A 27,274-nucleotide genomic window follows, 5' to 3' on the forward strand; every position below is an offset into this window, starting at 1 on the left:
CAGGATAACTTTAATGTTACTGAATAAAGAACATCATGTCTTACCTCAGTAGAGATCAATATGGAGAGAACACAGTGGTGAAATCTTAATATGATGGTGATCAAATAATAAAAAGAAGTTCATCTGTGAGTTTTAGTACAATGATAGAATCCTTCACTAACATACAGACACTAACAGACAACCTGCCCTAACAAGAAGCATCAAGACGACACAAAAAGTCATTGGGTTTTCAGAGGGAGGGTTTCACTGCCATGAATGTTGCCGAAGATACAGGAACAGGAAGATACAGTTACTGATAGGAACATACACCAGCTATATATATTCTCAAACCCTGCAGGCGGTATCCTGAATCAAACCAGTTTTACAGGTTTATTTGTTCTCTAAAAAAGGTTAGCATTGTTCTCGCCCAGGTTGCTACACTGAGTTTCAACTGAATTTTCCAAACTGGACTCACTGAATGTGAAAAAAGAACAAACTCCATCCAAGAGGAAAGAGCCTTCAACTAGATTGGTAGTTGTTGTAGTTGCTGTAACATCCCTCCTAGATGCTCTGACAACAAGATACAAATTGTCATGACTGGTTGGAAAACAAGGAGAGGTGGACCCAAGTGCAGAATGAACTAAAAGTATTTAATAATCAAAAAAGGCAAACAAAAAATTACTACCAAAAGCCCAAAACGAAAAAACAAGGAGACACTAGTAGACTGACAACTACCATGAATCAATGAACTGACATGGAAGGGAAGAAACACAGAGACTAAATAGACACAGTGGTAATCAAACACAGGTGAGACTAATGACACAGGTGAAGACAATGAGGGCAATCACACTGGAGGGAAACACACAGAGGAAGGAATGAACACAAGACAAGAAACACTGAGGACAACTACAAAATAAATACATGAAACACTGAAGACACTGTAGAATGAAAAATTAAGAAACACTAGAACATAGAGGGAAACACCAGGGAAGAATGAGACCTAAAAGATAAAAACCATCTGAACTGTGAAAAACTAAACTAAACAGAACAAATCATGATACAAATGTGTTTTTGATTAAAATTGCAAATACCTTTAATTATAAATATATATATATGTATATCATATAATTATGGATTTCTATTACATATATATATATAACAATAATATTTGTGTGTGAAATATGTTTGTGAATCTTACTTTTTTGTATTTGTGGATTTGTTTTACATTTATATAGAACTATAAATATTTTGTGTGTGCATTGAAATACATTTGTGAATCTTTATGTATGCAATCATGAATATTGAGACTGATCTAACTCCATACTCATCTCTCTCTCTCTCTCTCTCTCTCTGAAGTTGATGTGATACTGCTTTCTTGATATTCCTGTGTCTTGTCTCTCCTCTGGAGTCGAGAGGGATTTCTTTTTCAAACAGGAGTTTTGTTATGTTGCACTGATGCACTCTCTTTTGCGCTCTCTCTCTCCCGTTTTGTCTCTCTCTCTCTCTTGTGGGTGCAGCAAATACATTTAAATAAAAACAGGTTGGAAATGTACTTGGACGGCCATAAATATACTTGGGCGCTGGTTCGTTTGACTGTAGTGAAAGGTGAGACTGTTCAGAGCGGTGCTTGTTCATTGTTCAGGTGTTCTTGTATGAGTGGTTGAAGTTATGCAGATGACTGCACCACAGTCATTTGAAACATCTGTAATTAAACCTCTTCTTAAAAAGCCTGCTCTTGATTCAATAACATTAGCTAACTATAGACATATATCTAGCCTTCCTTTTATCCCAATTAAATGACTTTACATCTCCTGGAATGTTTCTGATTTTGCGTTTGGATCATCATTTATTTTTTGGGCCCTTAAGTGTCCCCTGAACTGGAGATTATGAATTGATATGTGTGCTGGAAATTTCTGTAATGAGAGATTGTTTAATAAAAGATCTTTGAGTCATTCAGTTGTGTTTGTTGCCATTTTATTATTCCTTTTGCAAATAGGAAGAGCAAATGTACAGATTGAAAGATAAGTCTGCAGCAAAGCCCAGAGAAGGGCAGTCCAACTCCACACTATATAGACATTCAGTTACAAAGTTATGACGCACTCACTGTGGCTATGCTAAGATAAAAAAGAAACCTGATAAGGACAGTTCTCGGTGCGGATCCAGGGAGAATCTGTAATTATAATCTTCGTGTGCATCACTAACAGTCTAGCAACATTTCCAGGAGGCACATACATTTCCTGTTACATTTGTTTTTTAGAATTGCATGTTTAGGCTTTTGTTGTTTTGGAGCTTGATGTTTATTTGTTGATTCAGAGCTCACATCATAATGATGATTGGTTGCAGGCTTGTAGCCACTGATGCTGGGTGCAGCACAACTCAAATAATGGGTTTACACTTTTCTCTTGAAGCAAAGAAATCAAAATAAACCCTTAAATTAACCTCAGATCATTTACTAAACCAAATTAACTTTCAATAATTAAGTGATATTGCACCAGTAACTTAAATATAAAAGAAACGATTAGAAAGAAAACATTTCTCAGAATTAAAACCCCTTCAGTTGGTCTGCCCCAGTGATGTCAGCAATGATATCATCAATCTGAAATTGTCGACTCCCTATTGGAAAAAGAGGTCAAAGAAGGATTCATGATCAGTCCATTTGACAATCCCCCATTTCCAGTATTCAGAGTCAGTCATAGCCACCAGGAAATACTATGTAAAATAGAGGCCCACAAAGCTCACACATTCCATCAACAGTGTCATTTCTTGTCCTGACTTCTCTATTCAATATGCATCTTTTATCACACCCCCTCAAACACGGAAATCCAGTTGGAAAGTCAATATGAAATGTTTAGTCTACATGGTACTATGCAACCCTGCTGGATTTCCACCTACCTGGGCTTCTCCACCGAACCCTGCGGGGGGCCTTTTCCCGTCCCACTACGCACCGTTTGAAGCCGAACTACACTCTGGCTTTGCGGCGATCTGCAGCAAATCATCCTCCCTCACCTGCTTCCTTGCAGCGAGCGGATCCTGCATCGCTAGCGATGGAGCCGAACACCTTGGTTATTGGTGATTCCATAGTGGGGCATGTCAGGAGAAGATCAGCGGTGACATACTGTTTTCAAGGCGCTATGGTGTTGGACATACTGGATAGGATCCCCAGTCTCTTGACAAAACACCCACGTGTTACTAACATTATCTTACAGATCGGCTGCAATGATGTTTCGATCTTCAATATTAAAATATGACTTTAGCAGACTCCTTTGCTCGCTGGATTCATGTGGCAGGCGTGTTTTTGTCTCCGGCCCCATTCCTCCACTAGGCCTAGGTGCCGGTCGTTTTTGCCGCATCCTCAGTCTCCACACATGGCAGCAGTCTACCTGGGCAGTCCATAATAGTCCTGCTTTCATTGATCATTTTAACCTCTTTTGGAATCGCCCCTCCTTTTATGGGAGAGATGGAATACATCCTAGCAGTTTGGGTGTACATACTTTGACACACGTTTTTTATAGTCACAACCCCATCCTGAAAAATACTCACCACCTCCCTCATGTGGCATTCTCTGTCAACTACCAGCTGTTAGCCCTATACTCCCTTAAGTCTAAATACAACAACATTTGATACACAGGTTGTAATCAACAATAGGCCTTGAAAAATAACATCAATATGCCTACAGCCCCTAGGATCTGTAACTTAGTCCCTATAGAGACCACCCCCTCTGGCCACCAAAGTATCCCTGTGGAATTGGCTCTCTTGAATGTAAGGTCTCTCTCCAAAAAAGATTTCATTCTGAACGATCTTATTTCCTCCAAGAATCTAGACTTTTTATTTTTAACTGAGACCTGGCTGTTACCTGCATGGCGACCACAGCCAGATGCTTGAGCTATGCTTGCTGCACTTCACCCGTCCTCTGTTTAATGATCTTCCGCCCTTCTGGACACAATGGTAGTTTTTTTTTTTTTTTTTTTTTTTTAACTTGAGCTTTCTTTCAAAGTTGCTTTGCTTATTTCAATCATATCAAAATACATACATGTACAAAAACAAACAAAATATGGGTCATACAGCAGGTGAAAAAACAAAACATAAGACACTGATAATCTTTTATCTGGTCAGTCCATAAATGTACCACATGCACAGGTATCTCTCAAAACTTCAATTCAGCCAATACTTAATACCCCAAATGTTTAAGCATATGTATCCTCATATTCTTGACTTCCTCCGTCCAACACCTCTTGCATGTAGAAAGTACATTATGCATTTGTGATCTTAATCTATCTTGGAAAATGAAGTAGTACCGGTTCCCATTTATTTTTGAAAACATCTGTCTTTAGTTGAAGTCAGGCTGTTATGCTCTCCATCTCATAAACACTTTTTAACCTTTCCCTCCATTGTTGTACAGTAGGTGGCTTTACATTACTCCACAACACCGTAATCACTTTTTGCGATCAACAGCAACACTCAGTAAATATGTCTGTTTTTTTGTGTTTATTTCTTTTTGAGTGTTCCCCAGTATAAAAAAATGCTGGTTCTAATGGCAAATCAAGCCCCAGAATTTTCTTGATCTCTGCCTGAATATGTCTCCAGTATTTATTCAATTTGGGACAATCCCAGATTTTATGAGTATGGTCTCCTATCTTCCTGCACTCTCTCCAGCAAAGCTCTGATGTGTTGCTGTATCTCGCCATCAAAGGAGGGGTTTTAAATATTCTCCTTCAGACCCCCTTCCAGGTAGGACTGCTTGTTAGTTTATGCACAGAAAGACATGTTTTTTCCCACATTTCATCAGTAATAATAGTATTCATTTCTAATGCCCATTTAATTAATTTCTGTTTTGTTTGTAAAGTGTCTCCTGTGTCCTTACCCTGAAACAATCTGTAGAGATGGGAAATCAGATTCTTTTTCAACACTCCCTCCACAGTCAATATAAAGATTCTTTCTAAACTCGATGGTAACTTAGGGCGCGGTCACACTGGCCATCTGTAGCGTGCTGTAGTCAAGGACCAGGGAGTATTTCGGCCACTTCATGTGAACGTGAACCGTCACTCCGGTTGAGTGGACGCTGGCGCGTCTTGCTGCCGCTGCTCACCGGTTATTTTTAAGTATTTTGTTTGGTTTTACGGCCTGAATGGACTGCGTAATTGCACTTTTATGGGAGTTAGAGCATTAACCTATCTTCACATAAACACAGATTCAGTTGTTGCTCCTGTGTTTTGCTCGTTTTGTGTGCGAGCGGGCCAACTCTAGCCTACCCATTGCAACGCAGCACCCGGCTTCGCTGATCCACCTGGCCATTGCAGTCGCTATATGGGCCAGAAAGTTTTACATCTGGTCTGCACTTCTCTGGATGCTCCTGTCTTTCTGCCATCACCCTGTGGCAGGTATACTTCGGTATACAGCACCTGCCTGAGCCTCAACCGCCAGTGCTGCAACTCCACCCGGACATCGCTCTCTTCCCCCGCCGGAGATATATCCATCGTGGGTCTCACAGGAATTTCAGGACAACTCCAAAGCAATAAAATCCCTCTGGTCTACCTCTCGTCGCCCTCCCAGAAAATCTGGCCGGGCTGTTGATCGCCGCATATTAGCCAGCCAAGCTAGGTCGGCTAAGGCTCCTGTCAAACATGACAACGCCGCTGTCATGTTTGACAAGGGACATCTCATCCAGGATCTCCTCACTGACCGTAAGCTTGATTTTCTCTGTCTGACTGAAACTTGGCAACAGCCAAATGACTTTTCTCAACTAAATGAATCCACTCCTCCGGGCTTTGTTTACATCTCACATCCCCATGGCAACGGTCGGGGTGAAGGTCTCGCGATAATTCACCACGAGAAGTGGAAAGTCCTGCAAATTTCTATGCCTGCCTTCAGTTCATTTGAATGTGTTGCATTTAAGCTGCCTGGACCCACTCCCACCATTGTTGCTACACTCTACCGCCCCACTAAGCATCACAGTGACTTCTTAAATGACTTTGCCTCTCTACTCACGCATTTATCTACTCTTTCACCAAATGTATTATTTCTGGGGGACTTTAATATACACATGGACAATAGCAATCTGCCTCTTACCAGAGACTTTTCATCATGCCTGGAGAGTTTTGGATTCCATCAATACATAGATTTTCCGACACACAAAAGGTCATACTCTGGACTTAATCTGTTGTTCTGGTCTCACCCCCTCCAACTGCACAGCTGATGAACTCCACCATGTAACTGACCATTTCCTCCTTTCATTCAATGTTGCACTTTGCCTCTCTGCAATCAAGTCTCCACGTCTCATCTCATTTCGGAATATAAAGGACATCAACACAGATACCCTCCACTCCAATATCGACAATATTCTGATCCCGGACTATCTTTCCAACCCTGATGAACTAGTAGCACTTTATAATAATGGATTAAACAACATTCTCAACTCTCTTGCCCCAGTGAAAACACGGTCTGTCTCCTTCTCCTCAACTGCCCCCTGGTATACCCCTGATCTCCGGACAATGAAAACTAAAGGTCGACAACTTCAGCGACTCTGCAAAAAAACAGGTCTCTCTATACCTAAGGAAATGCACAAAACCCATATACTACACTACAAGGACTCAGTTGCTCAAACCAAATCCAACTATTACTCTGGCTTAATCATCTCCAATGAAGGAAACAACAAAACACTGTTCTCACTGATAAATACAATTCTCCAGCCACCAAACTCCCTACCTCCCCACCTGTACTCTACTGACACCTGCAAATCACTAATGCATTTTTTTAATGAGAAAATTCACAATATTCACCAGCACTTATGTCCAAATCCCCTCCTGAATCTCTCCCGCACTATCAGTCGCTTTCCTGTTTTCAATTCCCTGATCCCTCTGAAATCTCTGACCTCATCCAAAAATCCAAGCCCTCCACTTGTCAGCTTGATCCCCTGCCCACAACCTTGGTCAGATCTTGCCTCCCCTCTCTGCTTCCCCTCATATCTGCCATCATTCACGCCTCCCTCACCACTGGAATTGTTCCTTCATTATTCAAAACTGCAGCTGCCACTCCTATATTGAAAAAACCTGGTTCAGATCCCAACAACTTCAATAACCTCTGCCCCATTTCTAACTTACCTTTCATCTCCAAAATTCTGGAAAAAATAGTCGCCACCCAGCTACAGTCTCACTTAAATCAAAATAGCCTCTATGAGCCCTTCCAGTCTGGTTTCCGCCCCCGTCACAGTACAGAAACTGCTCTACTAAAAATCACCAACGATCTCCTCATTGCTTCTGACTCCGGCTTACTTTCCATCCTCATCCTTCTTGACCTGAGTGCAGCCTTTGACACTATCTCACACCCCATCCTCCTCAGTAGACTCTCCTCCATTGGCATCACTCACACCTCCCTTACCTGGTTCCACTCTTATCTCTCAGGCCGCACTCAGTTCATACAGCTCAAATCCTTCAAATCCGCGCCTTCCCCAGTCACTACAGGTGTGCCCCAGGGCTCTGTCCTGGGGCCCCTTCTCTTCATCACCTACCTTCTCCCCCTTGGCAATATTTTCCGTAAATTCAGTATACTTTTCCACTGCTTTGCGGATGACACCCAGCTCTACCTCTCCAGTAAACCAAACTCCACACTTCCACCCTCCTCCCTCACTTCTTGTTTATCTGAAATAAAATCCTGGTTCTCCTCAAACTTCCTTAAATTAAACAGTGATAAAACCGAGATCCTTCTCGTCGGCACTAAATCCATATTATCCAAAGTTGGCAGTTTCTCCCTCACTATTGACAGCTCCTCAGTTTCCCCTTCCCCTCAGGTTAAGAGTCTGGGTGTCATCCTCGACAGCACACTATCGTTCAAATCCCATATCAATAACATTACCCGGCCTGCATACTTCCACTTACGAAACATCAACCGTCTCCGCCCCTCCCTCACCCCCCATTCTGCCTCCATCCTTGTCCACAGCCTCGTCACCTCCTGTATTGATTATTGTAATTCTCTCCTCTTCGGCCTCCCTCATAAGTCCCTCCATAAACTCCAACTGGTTCAAAACTCTGCTGCCCGTATTGTCACCAAAACCCCCTCATACCATCACATCACCCCCATCCTACAGCAACTCCACTGGGTCCTGGTGAATCAAAGAATCATCTTTAAACTCCTCCTGTACACCTTCAAGGCCATCCACAACCTTGCCCCCCCATATCTGTCTGACCTCCTTCACATTGTCACTTCAGCCCGCTCCCTCAGATCCTCCTCCTCCATCCACCTCACCGTTCCCTTTACCCGCCTCAGCACCATGGGGGGCAGAACTTTCAGCTGCTCTGCTCCCCAGCTCTGAAACTCTCTGCCACCAGACATTCGCAATATTGACTCTCTCCAGACTCAAAACCCATCTGTTCAAGATCGCCTACTCACTCTAACTTTTTAACTGTAATTACACTGTCCACAATTCCATTTCTTTATTGTATGCTGTTTTTGTTATCCATCGCTGTTTTTAAAAATGTTGATTGTTGTACAGTGTCCTTGTGTGTCCTGAAAGGCGCTTATCAATAAAATGTATTATTATTATTATTATCATTAAGGACGATTGGCCCCCTGCTGTGCCATACCCACATGGCCAGGACTAACCATGCCCAAAAGGACGATTACCTCTTGTACATAACGTCGTAATTCAACACATGCACGCTTTATGTTATTATGAAGCGTGCTCAGTTTAAAAACAGGCGGACGAGCGAGAGAGAGAGAGAGAGAGAGAGAGAGAGAGAGAGAAAGACAGAGAGAGAGAGAGAGAGCGAGAGAGAGAGAGTGAGAGAAAAAGAGACGCGCAGTCGAGTCCGTGTCTGTACCTCAGAGAAAAACACAGAGAGCATGACAGCTACTTTACTGACTTTGCAGCTCATTTTAAAGAGCCCATATTATGCCCTTTTTGGGGTTCATATATTTAATCTATGTACCTACTAAAGTATGTTCGCAATAGCTAAAGTTCGAAAAAAGTGTCTGTTTTCATGTTCTGTCGCTCCATGCACCGGCTCACTTCTGACTCTCTCTCTAAGGCTCTGAAGTGCCCACGTTCAGAGTCCCCACGTGTGCCAAGTCTGATCTGATTGGTCGGCCTGTCGGCTCTGCCGTAATTGGTCAGTCGCTCAGCACGGTTCTCGGAAATGTCCCACGTCTTTTACCATATTGGGAATGCAGCCACTGGCTCTGTCCGAGGGGAGCATAAACATTAGCACCTTAGCACTACGGCATATCGTGGGCGTGCCACAGAAGTTAACGTGCTTGCCACAACGAGCCAATGGGCTTAGATCAGTGATCTCACACTGACAAGACGTCACACTGGCAAATTTTTTCCGAGTGGGACTAGAACTGAGCACGACATGCAGCTAATGCTACAGCTAACAGGAGGACAGAGGAGAAGCCGCGTTCACGCAGACTTTGAAATTTTGCACATAGATGTGCCTAAACATGCACAGGACACTTGGAAAACACACTATAAGAGTATATAAAACCAGAAAAAGCATAATATGGGCCCTTTAAGCCATTTTAATCAGACACAGCCATAAATAATTACACAGCCATTAAATAATGAACAACACAGAGAACATGACAGCTTCTTTGTGTCTTATATTGTTTCATGTTAGTCAGATACAGACATGAAACTCTGGATTTCTCCATAATGAAGGCTGTCAGCGTTGTGTACCCGCGTGCTTGTGCTCGTGCATGAAGTGTACCGTGCTGAAGCACACCTCTCCAAAGTGTGCCAAAGCCAAGGAAGTGTACCGTGTCTGAGCAAGATATGGAGTGGTCCCACTGGTCAAACGAACTGGACTTTAGTGTTGAAGCGTGCTTGGGCACGGTACTGATGGCCAGTGTGACCGCGCCCTTACATATCAGCTCCCAGTCTTAATGCGTCTCTAGATAATGTCTTAACTGGAGAAATCTTAAAGCATCCATCCCTAATAAACCAAATTCTCTCTGGAGGTGTTCGTAAGATTTCAATAATTCCCCTTGAAAGAGCTGATTAACGGTAGTTAACCCTTTGTCCGACCATTTTCTGAAGCCGTTAACAGTTTTAATAGGTAAAAATCCTGGAATAGCTACAATTTTAAATGTCCTCGTTATAGAAGTAAAAAGATGAAATTGTTTTTTTTATATCCAGCCAAGTCTTCATCGTGAATTTTATCCATTCATTCTTTATTTTTAACTTCTTCCAGTTCACTTGGCTTAGAAATGGAAGCCCCCCTAAAGGGATGTCTGGACATGAATTTTGTTCTATACTGACCAGGCCGGTATCAATATCGTTAGTTATCCATGCTATTAAGGTCCTCAGTTGTGCTGCTCAGTAGTAGTATTTGAGGTTAGGTTTTTCTTTGGTAGTAATAGTGTCTTAAGTCTTACTCTTGGTTTCTTGTTCTGCCATATAAACTTTGTTATCAGTTTGTCGAGGACGTTGAATATTGCCATAGGGACTCCGGGTCCAATGATAGTTTTTTAAATTAATTTGCTGGCTTTGACAAACTTATTATTGCTGGTGACTTTAAATATCCATATTGATGATCCCTCTAATGGTCTTTCAACTGAGTTTTTAAAAATCACTGAGTAACCTAGTACAGCATGTATCTGGGCCAACTCACAACAGGGGCCACACATTAGATTTTACTCTAGGTTTGGCCTTGGAAAACGTTTTTATCTCAGATCATTTGTGTGTCTACTTCAGCACTGTGTTTGATACTGCCCCAAAATACCCCAGCAGTACTATTTGTTCACGTATCTTTAATGAACATAGTGCTTCTAAATTTTCTAATTATTTTTCCCTTGGCCAAATAAACCAAACTCCATCTTTACTATCTCAACACAGTTACTTAGTTGACTTAGTTAATAGCTTTAGAAGTAGCGGCCAAAGCAACAGAGTCCACTACACGACGCTATAATGAGAATACTTGACTTTAAATCAATGTTATGTGTAGTCCAATGGAATGACAACATCCACATAAGAGAGGAGAACAACATACTGATGAACAGAAAATATAATGCAGCGTTTTAATTACGTGCATTGGGTGGTCACGTGCAGACACTTGACTGCTGCACCGTGCGGCAGTCTCCGTATATAAACGTCATTCTCTTCCCATTGGCTTGATGTGAATTCTCCGGAGAATTTGCTGCGGTGTTCTCACATCAGCTCACTCAGACTTTTTGTGGAAAAAATACTTGGGGTCTGGCTGGAGAAACTCCGGGTAAAGTCTGCGCGAAAAATTTGGCTGTTTGCGTTCACATATAGCCTAAGGCCCCTCCGGGGAGCCTAATCTCCGGAGTTTTTCAGGAGATTTCCATAAGTGTGAAAAGGGTTTTGTTAACCCTGCCCCCCAGCTCTGTCAGCTTCCTCAAATGCTGACTGTGAAAAGTATTTTTTCCTCAAAAAAATCATGGATATTAGGTCTAATATTGTACCAACGACAACTGCACATATTTACAATTATCCTGTCTGTTCTGAACTGCTCAACCATTTTCAATTAATTTCTCTTACTGAGCTTATCGATACTGTGTCTCACATGCGTACCACCTCAAGCCCTATTGATATCTTACCCACCTCACTCCTGAAAGAGGTTATTGGTACAATTGGCCCCAGCTTACTTTACATCATTAACCGTTCCCAATCATTTTAAACAAGGAAGCATCCAGCCCTTACTCAAAAAGCCTAACCCTGATCTATCACTTCCAGAGAATTATAGACCCATTTCCAAACTCTCGTTCATATCTAAGGTTCTTGAAATGGTTGAAAAGGTGTCTTTTTAGCCAGCTGACATCTGTTTTAAACAATAATGACATCTGCGACAAGTTTCAATCAGGGTTCCTCAAACGACACAGTACCGAAACTGCTCTTATTAGGGCTACAAACGATTTGCTGATGAGCGCTGATAATGGGGAATGTTTGGTTATATTGCTGTTGGACCTAAGCACAGCATTTGATACTATTGATCATAAAATTCTAGCCAATAGACTTGATCAGTGTGTAGGCATCACCGGAACTGCACTCAAATGGTTTGGGTCATACCTGTCAAATAGAGGATTCTCTGTCTCAATTGGTCATTTGTTTCTTCCTCGGCCCGCATGACGTACGGTCTGCCACAGGACTCAATTCTTGGTTCAGTCTTGTTTTCCCTTCATATGCTCCCACTTGGAAATATTATGAATTACTTTGAGGGGGTCTCCTATCACTTTTATGCTGATAATGCACAAATATATCTGTCCTTCAAGTCAGACAATATCAGCCGCTTAAACAATTTAGTGGAGTGCATGGCCACCATTGAGAAATGGATGAGCTGTCATTGTCTGCAGCTTAATACAGGGAAGACAGAGGTCATTTTCTTTGGCCCCGATCATATAGCAAGCAAATTGAAGCTGCTCTTTGGTCCTCTAACACCCAATATAAAATCTACAGGTAGAAATGTAGGTATTACATTTGATTCACAGCTTAACTTCATTCCGCACATCAATAATCTCATTAAATCCTGTTACTACCAGCTAAGAAACATTAGTAAATTAAATCAACTCTGTCTTTCCCTGATCTAGAGAAGCTTATTCATGCCTTTGTCTTTTCACGTTTGGGCTACTGCAACTCACGTTTCACTTGCCTTAGTCAGTCCTCAATGGCCAGACTCCAGCAAGTGCAGAATGCTGCTGCTCAGATTTTAACAAATGCAAACTGCAGGTCCAACATTACCCCAATCCTTTCCTCCCTCCATTTGCTGCCCGTTACTTACAGGGTTGATTTAAAAATGAGTTTAAAAACTTTTAAAACACAACACGGTCTAGCCCCCCACTTACATTAAAGAACTTTTAACCCCTTATGCTCCAAGCCAAATCTTAGATCATCAAGAGTAGATGATCCTAGATCAAGGCTGGTTACCAAGGGCGACCGGGCATTTGCCATCAGAGCACCTAAACTCACTTTGTAACCTTGTTTAGATAAGTACTATATCAATAAAGTTATTATTATTATTAAATGCACTATTGGGGGCACATGTGGGACAATATAATGTTAACCATATTCCTAATGATGGGAGGAGGTGGGTGAATGTAGTGAGGCAGGTGGTGGGCCAGAACCATCTCCCAGGCATCCACCATCTGAACATTAAGTCCTTTGAACACAGCTCTGACCACCTTGTCCTGTTGAATAGCATACCAGTCATTAAAGGCAAATATATTGGGGTTTGTACCTCTGAGGTTTGGAGTCCTGATGACCACCAGCGTGTCTGGAGCCCTGTTTAACAGACGAATCACCGCCCTGCGGATGCCGTAAAGCCTTCTGATGTAGAATTGCATTGGGAAAGGAGTGAGGTGGGCCCAGATGCCAAAAATTACAACTGTGTTGGTGCCACCAACTACATCATCTATTTCATTGGCAATGTAACGCAGCTCACTGGTTGGGATAAGGACGGAAATACTAAGAGGAGGACCGTGTAAGTGGAACTTCACCAAGATGTTTTTTGCATTGTCCCATATCATGAAAGGTCCTGATTTCTTCGGATTATTCCGGTTTATCTCTTTAGCATCTGAAAGTATGAAAAAAGGAGCAGATTAAGCTGTGAAATAAATACAATTAAACTGTTGCCTGAAATCACTGTGAATCAACTACCTGGAAGTGAAGCATTAAGGTACTCAAACCACTGCCTGATGGTGGAGTCTCCGTACATGTGGACCACCTTTCCTTTCAGACACTGACTGATGGCAGAGGAGTTGTTGAATTGGTGGACTTTGGTGCCACCTAGTGGTCGCCACACACCCTGGTAGTAATACCCAGAGAGTCCAGACTTCCCACTGCCCAGACTATCGATGGGTTGCTCTGAGAATTGTTGATCAAAATAAGCATTTGGTTATTAAACGATTGTTGTATCATTTGTCAACAGATCCCCTAAAAAGGCCAAAACAAGGTCTCTGCTTTACCTTACTCATTTTACTTTACACTAATGAGGACATTATACATATGTCACAAAAACATTTGTAGTGGCAACTTTCATAAACAGTTTTTATCACTTAGTAGGAGCCAATCTGTTACTTGATTCTGAAATATTTACTGTAAATGATATTCTTATTTCTTATGATCTAAATGTTGTGTTTTACTAACATGAACTGAAATCAAAATTCTTAAATTAAATGGACCATGATTAAAATGGCTTCTACAGAGTTCTTTGATGTTTTTCAAAAGATTAAGTTTATGCTTTACTACAATATAGTGAGTGTATGTCTCGAATGCACATGTTTATTGTGGTTAAGGAAAATGCTACCAAATGCTTTTTATTTGACAATGTTAATTATTTAAAGTTAACTATTTACACATGTTAAGTGATTTGAGTTTTTTGTTAGTACACTGGTACTGTTTTTTTATTTTTTATTTTTTTTAGCGTAAATGAGATAAGCACTTGCAGCTCTTCCTCAGTTTTATAGATAGAAGCTGGTTTATTTTTATTTATTTTTGCCTTATATGTATATCTGCTTGAATACAGAGAGTTAGGTTGTATACATTTTTATTTTCAAGGTCACATGGAGATTTTTTTTTTAGTTGAAAGTAGAAAAGTTGTGCTTTACCTTTCCTTTGAGGCAGCACAGTAACATTGGCCGGTCCTGAAGCCTGAATGAAGACTTGCATGTTGACATTGCTGGGGGGAAAAAGCTCCCATGATTAAGAATCTCTTAAACACACTTCAATATGTAAATGTCAAATGTGATTTAGTCACCATAAATGACTTTGCCTACATATTTGGACTCCATGGATACACTTTATAGTTTTGTTGATGAGAGAGACTTTAATTGTGTTTTGATAGGTATCATCTTACACTATAAACATCTTAAGATTTCATCTTTGCCTCCTGTAGTTACAAACACGACATTTCCCCCCAGGAGATACATACTTTACACTTTGATTATAGTCATTACATGTAAAACTAGATGCATCGTTTCTATTGCTGTGCTCCCTCACCTTTTGAAAAGGTTCGCCTCATTAGCTTTGAGTTTTATACGCATTCCTCCGTTTATGTGGTTCATCCTGGTATCACAGCTCAGTTCCTTTGGCTTGTAGCAGAACCACGGGTCACCAGTACGGAGGTCAGTGTAGTTGCACTGTGGCTGGTTGGTTTGACGTAGACAAATATTACAGATGGTAGTTTCAGAGACTGAACCTGAGCGGAAGAGGCTCTTTAAGATAGTCCTATCAGGATGTTCTCTGTTTAGTCTACGGAGGACTGTGATAGCCTCGCTTGAGTGGACAAGCGTCACCTGATAAAACAAAGAACAAGAGTTTAAAGTTATAGCATACAAGTCATGCCTACTAATTATTAATTGAATAATTAGAAAACAAAGTTGTATTTTTGGTGTCAGCTGACTGAAGTTGTTCATGTATTTTAAATTAGAAGCTTAAGAGACATTGATGCAAATGGTCAACTCTCAACTAGCTGGCCAGTAGAACTTGTTTACATCAACATGTATATTTTTGGACCTGTCTCATCTTAATTGGATAGGACAGCTGACAACAACAGGAAATGTTGGGAGAAGAGAGTTGGGGATGACATTAAGCAAAGGGCAAAGGTCAGATTTGAACCCCATACCGCCGCAAAGGGGACTTTACCCGATGTAAATTGGGTGCACATCATACCCACTAGGCTACGGAACCTACATAGAATTTGTTTTCTTACAATTATAGACACTCCACTTGTCTGTGGAGTAAAGCATTCAACAATCCTCACACCATTCTCTGGCCCACAGGAAACATTTTTACATACAGTCACAACAAATGACAAACATTTGCATGAAAATATCTCCAAAAGGATCCAACAACAACAACCTCTTTAGTTCAGTAATTCAACCCAACAAAAAGGTTTATTAAAGTGTTCTACTGATGTCTTATGTAAAGGTAGAGTCAGTGGCATTGTTTGTTGCAGCTTGTGAACACAACATCCAAATTGGGTCCCTCCTCCTGCGCTCACCGTCCCCAGAAGCACACACTCACTGCAGGTGAGTAGTGTGTAAGTTTCCTGTTTGTACATTGCAATACTGCATGCTAGCACAAGCTAACCACCGATGTATGACATCTGCATGTCCAACAGAATGCAGGCCAATTCTGTAAGAGAGTGAGAGACAACCCTCGTTTTTGAACAAGGTTTATCCGTGTAGCGTTTCGTCTCACCTCACTATGATTATATTTTAAGTTATTGCTGCTACTTCCACATCAATCTTATTAGCGGGGGGCTGAATCACAACCAATAACTGAACTGTATCCACTCCTAAACACACCTGCACACTGACATTGGCAGGGGGAAGCACATCCACTCCACACCCAGAAAACCAAAACATTAAAATGCAGGCAAAGGACAGGCTGTCTGGAGACACAGTCACCACTACAGATGTATGGAGGCCCACTCAAGTGATGATTGAGTAGCATTACTTTTGTTTAAAGTCTATATTTTATTTTTCAGGTAAAAGCTACTGGCTTAATAACGTTTAACCGTTGTGGTAAATACATTTCCTCAATGTTAAGTTTTCCAGAATAGCAGAAGAAAATAACATTTTGTAAGACTGCTTGTAGACGCTTCACTCATCACTGTGACCTGTACACTAACTCAGATTGGCCATCTTTGAAGGTGCGCAGGCATATACACTGGCTGAAGCTTATTTATAAAGCTCTTCTTGGTTTGGTGCCTTCTTATCTATGTTCATACCTTCAAAGAACCAGAAGCCACTATGCCTTGTGTTCCTGTGATATCTTTAAACTGTCTGTGCCTCGTGTCCGCACTGAGCTCGGGAAAAGAGCGTTTAGTTTTGCTACTCCCACCGCATGGAACTTTCTCCAAAATGACTTGAAAATGGCGGAGCTCTTGAAGCCTTTGGCTCGATCTTAAAAGTTAAAAAACACGAGACAATTGGACAGTATCTGTGTTTCTGAATTGTACTCTGTGATCAAGATTCTGCACTTTATCTGTAAATCAATTTGCAATTTGTAAATTGTTGTTCTCTCCTAACTTATTGATTGTAAACTATCTCTTTATCATGTAATGCTTTTTATGATGTGTGCTACTGCCCTCTTGGCCAAGTCACCCTTGTGAAAGAGATCCTGATCTCAATGAGTTATTTATCTGGTTAAATAAAACATTTAAAAAAACATGTTTATTTGTGTTGTAAAGTTGGGCATTTTGACAACGGGATCAAAGGTGAATGACTCATTAGAGACCGTCAGAAGAGACAATTGGAGGAACAGCAGTTTTTAAGACTTCCACAATGTCTTTTCTTTTTTCTTACTTTTTATGTTGTTGTTTGTTTGCAAAAGTAAGTCAGGGGGAAAGGTTTAGATTTCATGAATTAAATGACCTACAGGACATTGCATTAGGGAATTATTTTGGCATCAATTATTGTACATTAACAATTTAAAGATATAGCCTTGAACTTTACCTCAACCTGTGCACTTCCTTCCCAGAGTAAAGGGAATACAGCAGAGTAGGAGCCATTAAGGTGATCCACCACTCGTCCAGCCACACCTGCTTCAAGTGCCCTGTTGTGCAAACGGGCAACAATTGCATCTCCTCCAGACTTCTTGGGGTTACCTTGGAAGTCGTACATTTTTATCATAAATTCCAGCTGCTCTCCTACATGTCGCTCGTCTCCAACCCCCCCTGGGAGAATGATGAAGGTGCTGTGGGCGGGATCACTTGTCTGATTCAATGAAAAAGGAACTGGCAGAGGAGGAGTTTCAGGCCAAGCAATGGAGTCCAATATGAGACGTTCCTCCTCAGCTTCTGCAGAAGACAGTGGCTTGAAGGTGCAGAAGTTGTCAGGCACTGGAGAAGCAGTGGGAGGAGCAGTGTGGGGAGCAGTGGGAGGAGCAGTGGGAGGAGCAGTGTGGGGAGCAGTGGGAGGAGCAGTGGGAGGAGCAGTGTGGGGAGCAGTGGGAGGAGCAGTGGGAGGAGCAGTGTGGGGAGCAGTGGGAGGAGCAGTGTGGGGAGCAGTGGGAGGAGCAGTGGGAGGAGGAGTGTGGGGAGCAGTGGGAGGAGCAGTGGGAGGAGCAGTGGGAGGAGCAGTGAGAGGAGCAGTGTGTGGAGCAGTGAGAGGAGCAGTGAGAGGAGCAGTGAGAGGAGCAGTGGGAGGAGCAGTGTGGGGAGCAGTGGGAGGAGCAGTGTGGGGAGCAGTGGGAGGAGCAGTGGGAGGAGCAGTGTGGGGAGCAGTGGGAGGAGCAGTGTGGGGAGCAGTGGGAGGAGCAGTGGGAGGAGCAGTGTGGGGAGCAGTGGGAGGAGCAGTGGGAGGAGCAGTGTGGGGAGCAGTGGGAGGTGCAGTGGGAGGAGCAGTGGGCTGAGTAGAGTTCACTTTCTTGTTGATGATGGCAGAGTTTTCTTTATAATTTCGCTGGTAAGGTGTTGAAAAAGAAGGATGGTGACAAAGATGCATCAAACAAATTTAATAAAATAAAATAAACAAAAAAAAAAAGATGGAATATTTATCCAAATAAATTTGTATTATTAATAACTGTTTATTTTTTAAATTTTAATATGCCGGAAGTCACTTTGGAATTATTCTTAACTTGACCTAAGGATAATAGTCGTTTACATTTCTTGATCTTACAGCATGTTCTCCCCTTATGAACATTTCATTTACAATTGTTCTCTTATTTACTCTTTTCAATGATCAAAGTTGTGTTTTATTTTTTTCCAATTATATATTGTCTACTTTTCCCTCTCAAAGTTAGGTGTTTCTGTATCTGGCGCATTATTAATTTAAAGGCGGATTATAGACATTTTATGAGACCAGGCCAATACACTGAGGGCCACTCTATAAAATACTGAAGTAATATCCACTGCAATGATCTCAACATGGGAAAAAAAGTGTTTCGGGACAGAATTGCTCGGGATCTAATATGATGATGTCAGGGGACAAGAAAACAAAGGATCCTTTCTTCTGCCCCTTCATCAACTCTGTTTTCCATTGTATGAGCAATTGCACTGCTACATAACTGTCAGTCTGAGTGAGACAACAACTAGCAAGATGTGTGAGTCACTTGAGACAACAGAGTGCCACCAAGATGTCACTCTGTTAATTATGTGATTCTCCACACCTTTCTATCAAACCAGGAGTGTACAGGAAATGTACAATATGTCACATTTTATTACGCTCTTTACACTAAAATATCTAAATAAAAAAAAAATTGACTAAGCTTGTGTTGTAATAACTTTATTTCTATAGTTATGGACTAAGCCTGTTATATATTTGTCACATCTAACAACAATCTAACAATCTACAATCTTATAACACCCACTGCCCCCCCATGAAAATATTTTTAAAAAACCTACAGAAATGTCAAATTAAAGGCGTAGGCCTACCATGAAATGTAAATTAACCAATGCAGGAATAAGATAAAACAATAATATACAATTTATATCAGATTGAAATGAACTCTGTTATACAGCTGCACAGCATCATTTATATGGCAAGGTACAGCAGCTGTCTGAATGGAGCTAGTTCAAATTTATAAAGAGTCTGTGCATACTTTAAAGGCTGAATGTGCAACATTTTACACATAAATCCAGCAGAAATCAAGTATATCCTCTGAAAATAACTCTGAGTCATGACTGTCTACAAGGAGTGTGACACCCGAGTCCCTCTGTCTGTCATGTTTTCAGAGCCGTATCTACAGCGTGTTTACATGGACGGGACGGCCGGCCAGCTGCTCCCCTCACTCAGTATAAATCTATTGCATATAGCTCTGTTTACATTTGTCAATAATTCAGTTTACTTAGTCCGATCACTGTCCACTTATATCTATATTCTACTGCATCTATTTTGTATTTTAACTTTAGTATTTAATTTGATATTTTATATTTTTAGTTCAAAGTTTTTAGACTTCTTTGTTATGCTCCTGCTCTGGGTGCCTTTGAATTGCCCCCAGGGGAAAAACAAAGTTTCTTGAAATTAATAGAATTGAATTTATCCTGCTTCATGGAATACCCCTCTGGTCCTCACAGTTATGACATTATTACCCTCCTGATGTCACTTGTTGATGAATAGCCAGCCTGTCTCCTCAACACAAACTCTTTCAATCGGGACTTTAGCATTCATAGCGTAGAGCAGGGGTCCCCAAACATTTCAGCTTGGGACCCTCAAAATAACTGTGCTGGAGACTGGGGCGCCCCACTGTCCATATTTTAGTAATTCATTGTAAGAAAGGCTAGAAGCAGAACCCAAGTAATCTCCATGTATAAACTTAAGGACTGAGTGGACATACAAAATGTAATAATCAAGCAGACAGCTGATATCTGTGTGTTTTTATTTGTAGGGCAACCCAGTCTCATGTCAAAATGTGTAATACCTACGTTGGTCCACAGCGCAAAACGTAGTAGTTTCACAATAAGGGCTCTAAAATTGTGACTTGTCTACGTTTCCTTTTGTCTATTCTTTTGTATAGGCACACCTCAGGTCACGTGACTGTCCAGTTTTCCCCTGGCAAAAAAAAAACCATGGCGGACATCCCTTCTATTTTCGGGTGAAAATGCAATATTTTAAGATAGTTTGAGGGTTAAGTGTCGTTTTGATAACCTTCCTGGTGACAAATGTACTTTGTATCTTCATAATCTTCGTTCGGTTTATGTTTATGATCTTTAGTTTGTTCGTTTCTACGAAGATTCTTTCAGGTCTCGATAGAGAAACGTTGTGATGTTACGTTTTCTACTGTTTCTATGGTGATAGCTATGGACGCTATCAACAACGAACCAGAAGGAAGTGGACGTTCCGTTCGCGGCTCTTAAAACGGGTTACATCAGACCCTAGATATCAAACTAAGCTCCTATACAATAAATAATGATTTCTGTTACATTTTTATGGATGTCTTTCATTACAACCAAATTTAATAAAACGATTGGAACAGATCGATGCATATTAGCAACATTATAAACTATAAAATGTAACAATACATAAAGACAATACTGTACAGTCTGTGTGATTTATATTATATTTATATTGTACTTTTTTACAATATATATAGTCTAGATTATTTTACAAAACCCATTCGGCTTTAGTAAATATTTGATATAGTGGGTAGATATACATTTTTTACAACCCTAATTATGTTCCCTCTGTGCACAACGCCAGACATAAATACCAAAATTCCCATTTCTGGAATAACAGTCAAAATATCCGAAATGAACTGATATATGTACTTTATTTTAACATAGATCATATATGTACTATGCAATAAATACTTTGGTCACACGTGATCCGTGACATATTCAATGAATATATCTTTTGTAACCCTTTTATAATCCTAGTTACAACCTTTTTTTGGAAACGGAAAAGACTACAATTATGGCGCCGTTCAGTATCAAGCTTGACTTGACTCTAAGGAATTGTAGTCTTTTATACAAATGTCAGTGTTTCCCTTACATAAGAAGTTATAAATATTTAATTGAGGGTACACAGGGGAGTTTAATTGGATGGTTAACACATTTATGTTATCAGATATTTAAAAAATAATTGATACATTTGTTAAAATGTATCATAATCATATATAGCAGCTCCCCCTGTTGTTTTGGTGAGCTGACTACCCTCACATGGTACTTTGTTCCAAGACCTCTCTAAAACAGTTATTCCCATGTCTGTAGCCCCTTTTGTTGCTGAGGTATAAGCCTTCAAACATGCCCTTGGTTCAAGGTTCAAAGGTCATTATTTCAAAACAGGGGTCATGTAGAAACCTCATCTTCTCATATGTTACTCTCCAGGATGAGACCTTTCCAACAATGTATGTCATTCAGCTCTAAGCCAAAAACTTTCTCATTTCATAGGCAAGGGGTCTTGCAGTCATACTTTCATAGAGCTCTTTCATAATTCTTTTTTATTTTGTTTGTTTCTTCGTGTGTTTGTTTGTTTTGGTGTAAGTATATCATAAAATCTGAGGAACTATAGGCTTGGAGGACAGCCTGAAGTGCCTGGTTTAGAATTATGGCTAAAAGTAAAAATCTCTTATGCTCTTGTCCATGTTAATTCATCCTAGTACTTTTTTTTATCCTTCTTTCCTTATAGAAGAGTTAATCTAATTTGTCATCATTCATTGTTTTAATATTCAGTTTAATGTCTTTCATAGAGCAACAGGGTTGAACAGGCTTCATGTCTCTGCTAGGCCTCAAATGGTCAAATTAGCTCTTTTAAGCACCTTTAAAATGAGTTTTTAACATCAGTCTTGTTCACAAAGCATACAGCATATAGTGGAGAATGACCCTCTGTCTTTTGGAACATTTTCACACTTTTTAACACCCTTTTTTGATGTTTTGATAAAAGTGTTTCAATTGTTAAAAGGTTTGGCAAATTGAGTGTGGGGCCTTAAGTGACTTGTGGGTTCTAGATCAAACATAAGTGTATGAAAAAGGGATTTAAAATGTGAGTCTACGGAGAGGAGGGAGAGGGGGGCGGGGGACGCCCTCGGCCTTTAAACTGACAGTGGGCGTGACTGCACGATTGCGCATGTCAGCAGCACACTGGCAGACCATAGCATAATGGGCTTTTTGAATGGGTTTTTGCTTAGATTCCTGGAATGGGATCTTTGGTTAACACAGATTTAAGATGTGTTTTTGCAACCAACCTTAAAAAACATCAGTAAATACCCCTTGAAAGATCTAATAAAGAGGTCGCTCACAAGTGATGATTATCAATACGTCATTATCTGATGTCAGTGTCATGCGGCCGTTTGTAGTTCTTATCGCCGGCCGTTTACTTTATTGATTGCATTTTCTGGTATTAATCTAATCCATTAGGATTATTTTGTTAAATAAAATTGTTTAATCATATAAATCACACAGACTGTACAGTATTGTCTTTATGTATTGTTACATTTTATAGTTTATAATGTTGCTAATATGCATCGATCTGTTCCAATCGTTTTATTAAATTTGGTTGGAATGAAAGACATCCATAAAAATGTAACAGAAATCATTATTTATTGTATAGGAGCTTAGTTTGATGTCTAGGGTCTGATGTAACCCGTTTTAAGAGCCACGAACCGAACGTCCACTTCCTTCTGGTTCGTTGTTGGTAGCGTCCATAGCTATCACCATAGCAACAGTAGAAAACGTAACAGCACAACGTTTCTCTATCGAGACCTGAAAGAATCTTCGTAGAAACGAACAAACTAAAGATCATAAACATAAACCGAACGAAGATTATGAAGATACAAAGTACATTTGTCACCAGGAAGGTTATCAAAACGACACTTAAGCCTCAAACTATCTTAAAATATTGCATTTTCCACCGAAAAAAACCATGGTTTTTTTTTTTCGCCAGGGCAAAACTGGGCAGTCACATGACCTGAGGTGTGCCTATACAAAAGAATAGACTAAAGGAAACGTAGACAAGTCACAATTTTAGAGCCCTTATTGTGAAACTACTACGTTTTGCGCTGTGGACCAACGTAGGTATTACACATTTTGACATGAGACTGGGTTGTGTAGGGAGCAGATGAACACCTTCATTGTTGCACTTCTGTGCAAACTTACATTTAATGGACTTTTTAAATAATTTTAATAATGGGTAAAAAATATGCATTTTGCAAATCCTAAAACTTTTATTTGTTTATGGAAAGCATCTCGCGAACCCCCTTTCAGTGTCTCAGGAGCCCCCAGGGGGGCCCATTCCCCACTTTAGTACATTGAAAGACACTCAATGACCACCTTTAAAGTGTTACCAATAATCCCAGTTCTCACCTGCAGCAGGTCCATGTTTCTTAGTACAAAGAACAACACAGTCAGAAGGAGAAGGATGACACAGGTCTTCAGAAGTTTCATGTTGACATGGTTACTTATAAAACCTTTTAGCCACATGGTGAGTCCTCTGGTACTGGATTAAAACAACAAAAAGGGGAAACAGACTCTGTGTTAAGTTTATCATATGAATTCTTCTTGAAGACACTCAGTCATAAAAACCTCTGAATATTTATAGTTTGTTATCATGTCTAGATTTCAACATCAAACTAATCTAGTCAATTGAGAATGTGATAATTATCTGTTACCAAACAGGGAGTTTACAACAAAACAAGTTTTTGGTACTTGAGGTTTGACAGGAACATAATTACAATGTTCATACTGATGGTCAAATTCTCACAATCAGGTGTGCCAAGGTTACATGGTCTTATGAAATGTGCTGACGTTACTTGAGGACAAAAGGTTGACTTAAGGTAGGGTTAGTTTACCTGCAGGCACACAACATGTACATTTAGCCTAATCAATCAATCAATCAATCAATCAATCAATTTAATTTGTATAACCTCAACTCATAACAAGTGTTATCTCGACACACTTTACAAAAACAGGTAAAAGACCTTACTTGATGCCTAACTGAAGATTGTTTCTAAGAAAACGTTTTAATTGTTACTAATTAAACATTTAAACTTTAAATAAACTTTTGTTACTTTATACTGAAACACATTGAAGTACATGGATGTTTTCAATTATTGGGTATGTGACGTAATAGGCCAACTGTAACAAAGTGCAAGTGTAACTAACTGAAAACTGATAACTGAAAACTGATAACTGATAACTGAAAATCGCCACCCAGGAAGGTTTAAAAAAAAAAATCATCACAGGAACTTTAAATAATTCAGAATAAACCCAAAAATGAACATAACTACATTTGGAGGTGCATACCGGTAACTAAGTCAAACAACAACATTGCTCTAAGACAGGGGTGTCAAAGTCCTATTGGTATCAGACTAATTTTGCTGACATCACTATAACTTGACACATGGATTTATAGGCTAATGTATGATTAGAAAAAAAAGGTACTTGTATAGAAAACTACATGTTAACGCATAAAATGTAAAAGTGATTAAGCAGAGGGTTTAACTCTGTCATTGCAAACTGCATGTTGGCACATGGAAATATTTAAATGTACCACATTACAGAAGAAAACATCAATAATTATGTTTTGTTTGAGATTATTATATTATGTTTTAATATTGCTGTTCAAGGTTATAGAAACTTTGACACAGGTGATTCTACCTGCCCTGGTATCAGTGCATTACTAGAGAAAGACAGAGAGAGAGAGAGAGAGAGAGACAGAGAGAGAGACAGAGAGAGACAGAGAGAGAGAGAGAGAGAGACAGAGAGACAGAGAGAGAGACAGAGAGAGACAGAGAGAGAGAGACAGAGAGAGAGAGACAGAGAGAGAGAGAGAGAGAGAGAGACTTTAGATCTGTGTGTGTCAGGCCACAGCACAGTTTGCACTCCTTAAGGTTCATTACAGATAAAACCTGCTCACATGAATAAGTTATCACAAACACACAGAGTGTCTTTGATGCAAACAGTCATCTTCAGGTATTTTAGTGTGAGGCATTCTAAAATGATAACATGTTTCCAAACCAACAGACTTAAATTGATCCTTCAGCGTTGCGCACTGCAGTCTGATCAGCTCCGTGTGGAGTGCACGTTCTTCAACTAAGTAAACTCAGTTAAAAGACTTTTGATATCAGTCTGGCTGTCCGTTCTTCTCCGTGTCCGTACTATCGTGATCTAACTCTGTCACTGACTTTTTATGCGTCATGAATCTGTGCCATCTCCGTGCGTAATTCGAGGAAGCATTTTAGCGCTGCTCCTCGGTTAAACCAGCGGACCTCTGTATGATCGGGCAGCCTGTGCGTGATATCGTATTTGGATAAGAATGAAATGTTCAGTAATAGTTATATTTTTACAGTCTGATGAGAGCTGGTGATAAAGGCGCAACAGCAGGCTACTGCATTTAGAAGTGATGAAACTTTTAGATGATCAACACAACACTTTCACATCTGGGTGACCTAAAAATGAACCATCTGTAATTAAAATCAGTTAATATTCATTTTAATTTACTGTTTAATAACCAGAGGTAAAATAAGTCGGGAGATGCATCAGTCTCAACGCCGGTGTCCACAACCTACACTTAGTCTGGATGTGAGGAGACGGTCTGGGCCGTTACGCATGGAGGATTGCTTTTTATTTACACGAGCTGCTCTTTGTAGCTCACTCCATAGGAAGCTTTGTTATTATTAGTCAACATTTTGTTTTACATCAGTCAAGACAGGAGAAGCTGGTAAGAAGTGTGCACAGAACTGAAGACCGTCATGATGCGCGCGCAGTGCAGCGGTTAAGTCCCGTAGCTTTGATACGATTCTGGCAACTTGTGAGCAAATAAAACTAAAGAAATATCGCTCCTTCGATCTCTCTTGAAAACCTGCATTCTGTGTCACCTCTCTCAGGTGTTCAGCCTGTTTGCTGATGTGATGTATTACCAGCGTAATGCAGGAGCAGCTCGTGCGCTCGGCCACTCGTCTTTTTGATGATACTCCCTGCTGAGAAGATAGTTCAAAGTGCCCCGTTTAATTCATTTTCGTATCATGACATCAACCTTTACGTTGCTCATTATACAAAGGTTTTTAATCAAATTCGGGGAAAATAAGTATTACAAATATTGAATTTATACGGATACGGATACGGCCCGCAGTTCGTTTGTTTGACATCCCTGCTCTAAGAAGTGGAGCAAGTTTACATTTAGATAAATGAAACTGAAAAAACAAATCCAAGTAGCTACAGTATCTGCATTCACCTGACTTTTAAAACAGAGCAGATTTGTATTTTCTCATGTTAATGCAATATGCTTCCATGTGTTTTTCACTGTTATTGGACGCTTTCTTTACCTTTAAAAACAGTGCAGGCAGAGGTTTGACTTCCTTAATGCTCAGTTTGAGCAGAAATATAACCTTGTAGCCTCATGAGGATTAATCATCATTTCAAAGTTAAAAACAGGTCGAATGACTGATCATATCGGTTGCCTGAGACAATTGATTTAAAAATGAACTGTCACTTCTTTCATTTAGAGCTCTTTGATTGACTTTATTAGTCACTCCTGTAGATTCCCCTTTAAATTCATGAATTATAAATAAATGACCCTCTTACACCTGCGTGTTTAAAGCAGACTCACCTCCAAACAGATGGGCTGTAGTCCAGGGAGTAGCCTAATGGACAGGAGATGTTGCTCTGCAGTGTTTGAAAGATGGTGAGGCTGTAGTCGGATCATATGACAGTGGTGGTTTGTTGTAGGTCATAATATCTATGAGATCAATCAGGGTGTAACTGCTATTGTGTGGCAGGATGTGGTGCAGGGGGAGAGGAAGTGAGCCGAGGGAATAAGCAGTGTAACAGATGTGATCAGGGGAGTGAAGAAAACCAGACTTTGACTGTTTTCTAGCTTTTATTTCCTGCAGAAGACCAAAGAACATTCAATGTGCCTTTTGGACATTTGTTTTCTGCACCTCTGCTCCCTCAGCAATGCAAAACGGCAC

General features: G+C 40.4%; 1 protein-coding gene and 1 long non-coding RNA gene across 2 annotated transcripts in view; both read right to left on the minus strand.

The window, feature by feature from the left end:
- Window positions 1–1,936: 1,936 nt before the first annotated feature.
- LOC110001771 (NXPE family member 3-like) lies at window positions 1,937–17,553 on the minus strand. Its single transcript, XM_065951637.1, has 7 exons — window positions 17,538–17,553; window positions 17,386–17,485; window positions 16,659–16,833; window positions 14,924–15,219; window positions 14,533–14,603; window positions 13,583–13,789; window positions 1,937–13,499 (listed from the first exon to the last, which is right to left on the minus strand). The coding sequence occupies exons 1-7, from the start codon at window positions 17,551–17,553 to the stop codon at window positions 12,955–12,957; spliced, it is 1,410 nt and encodes a 469-aa protein (XP_065807709.1). The 3' UTR covers window positions 1,937–12,954.
- A 674-nt stretch (window positions 17,554–18,227) lies between these two features.
- LOC110004479 (uncharacterized) overlaps window positions 18,228–27,274 on the minus strand; it is a 73,908-nt gene continuing 64,861 nt past the window's right edge. The window contains exon 3 of the long non-coding RNA XR_010665145.1: window positions 18,228–18,333. This is a non-coding gene — a long non-coding RNA (uncharacterized lncRNA). The remainder of the gene's footprint in view (window positions 18,334–27,274) is intronic.

The sequence above is a fragment of the Labrus bergylta genome, chromosome 23 (assembly GCF_963930695.1).
Source record: "Labrus bergylta chromosome 23, fLabBer1.1, whole genome shotgun sequence".
Lineage (NCBI taxonomy): Eukaryota > Metazoa > Chordata > Actinopteri > Labriformes > Labridae > Labrus > Labrus bergylta.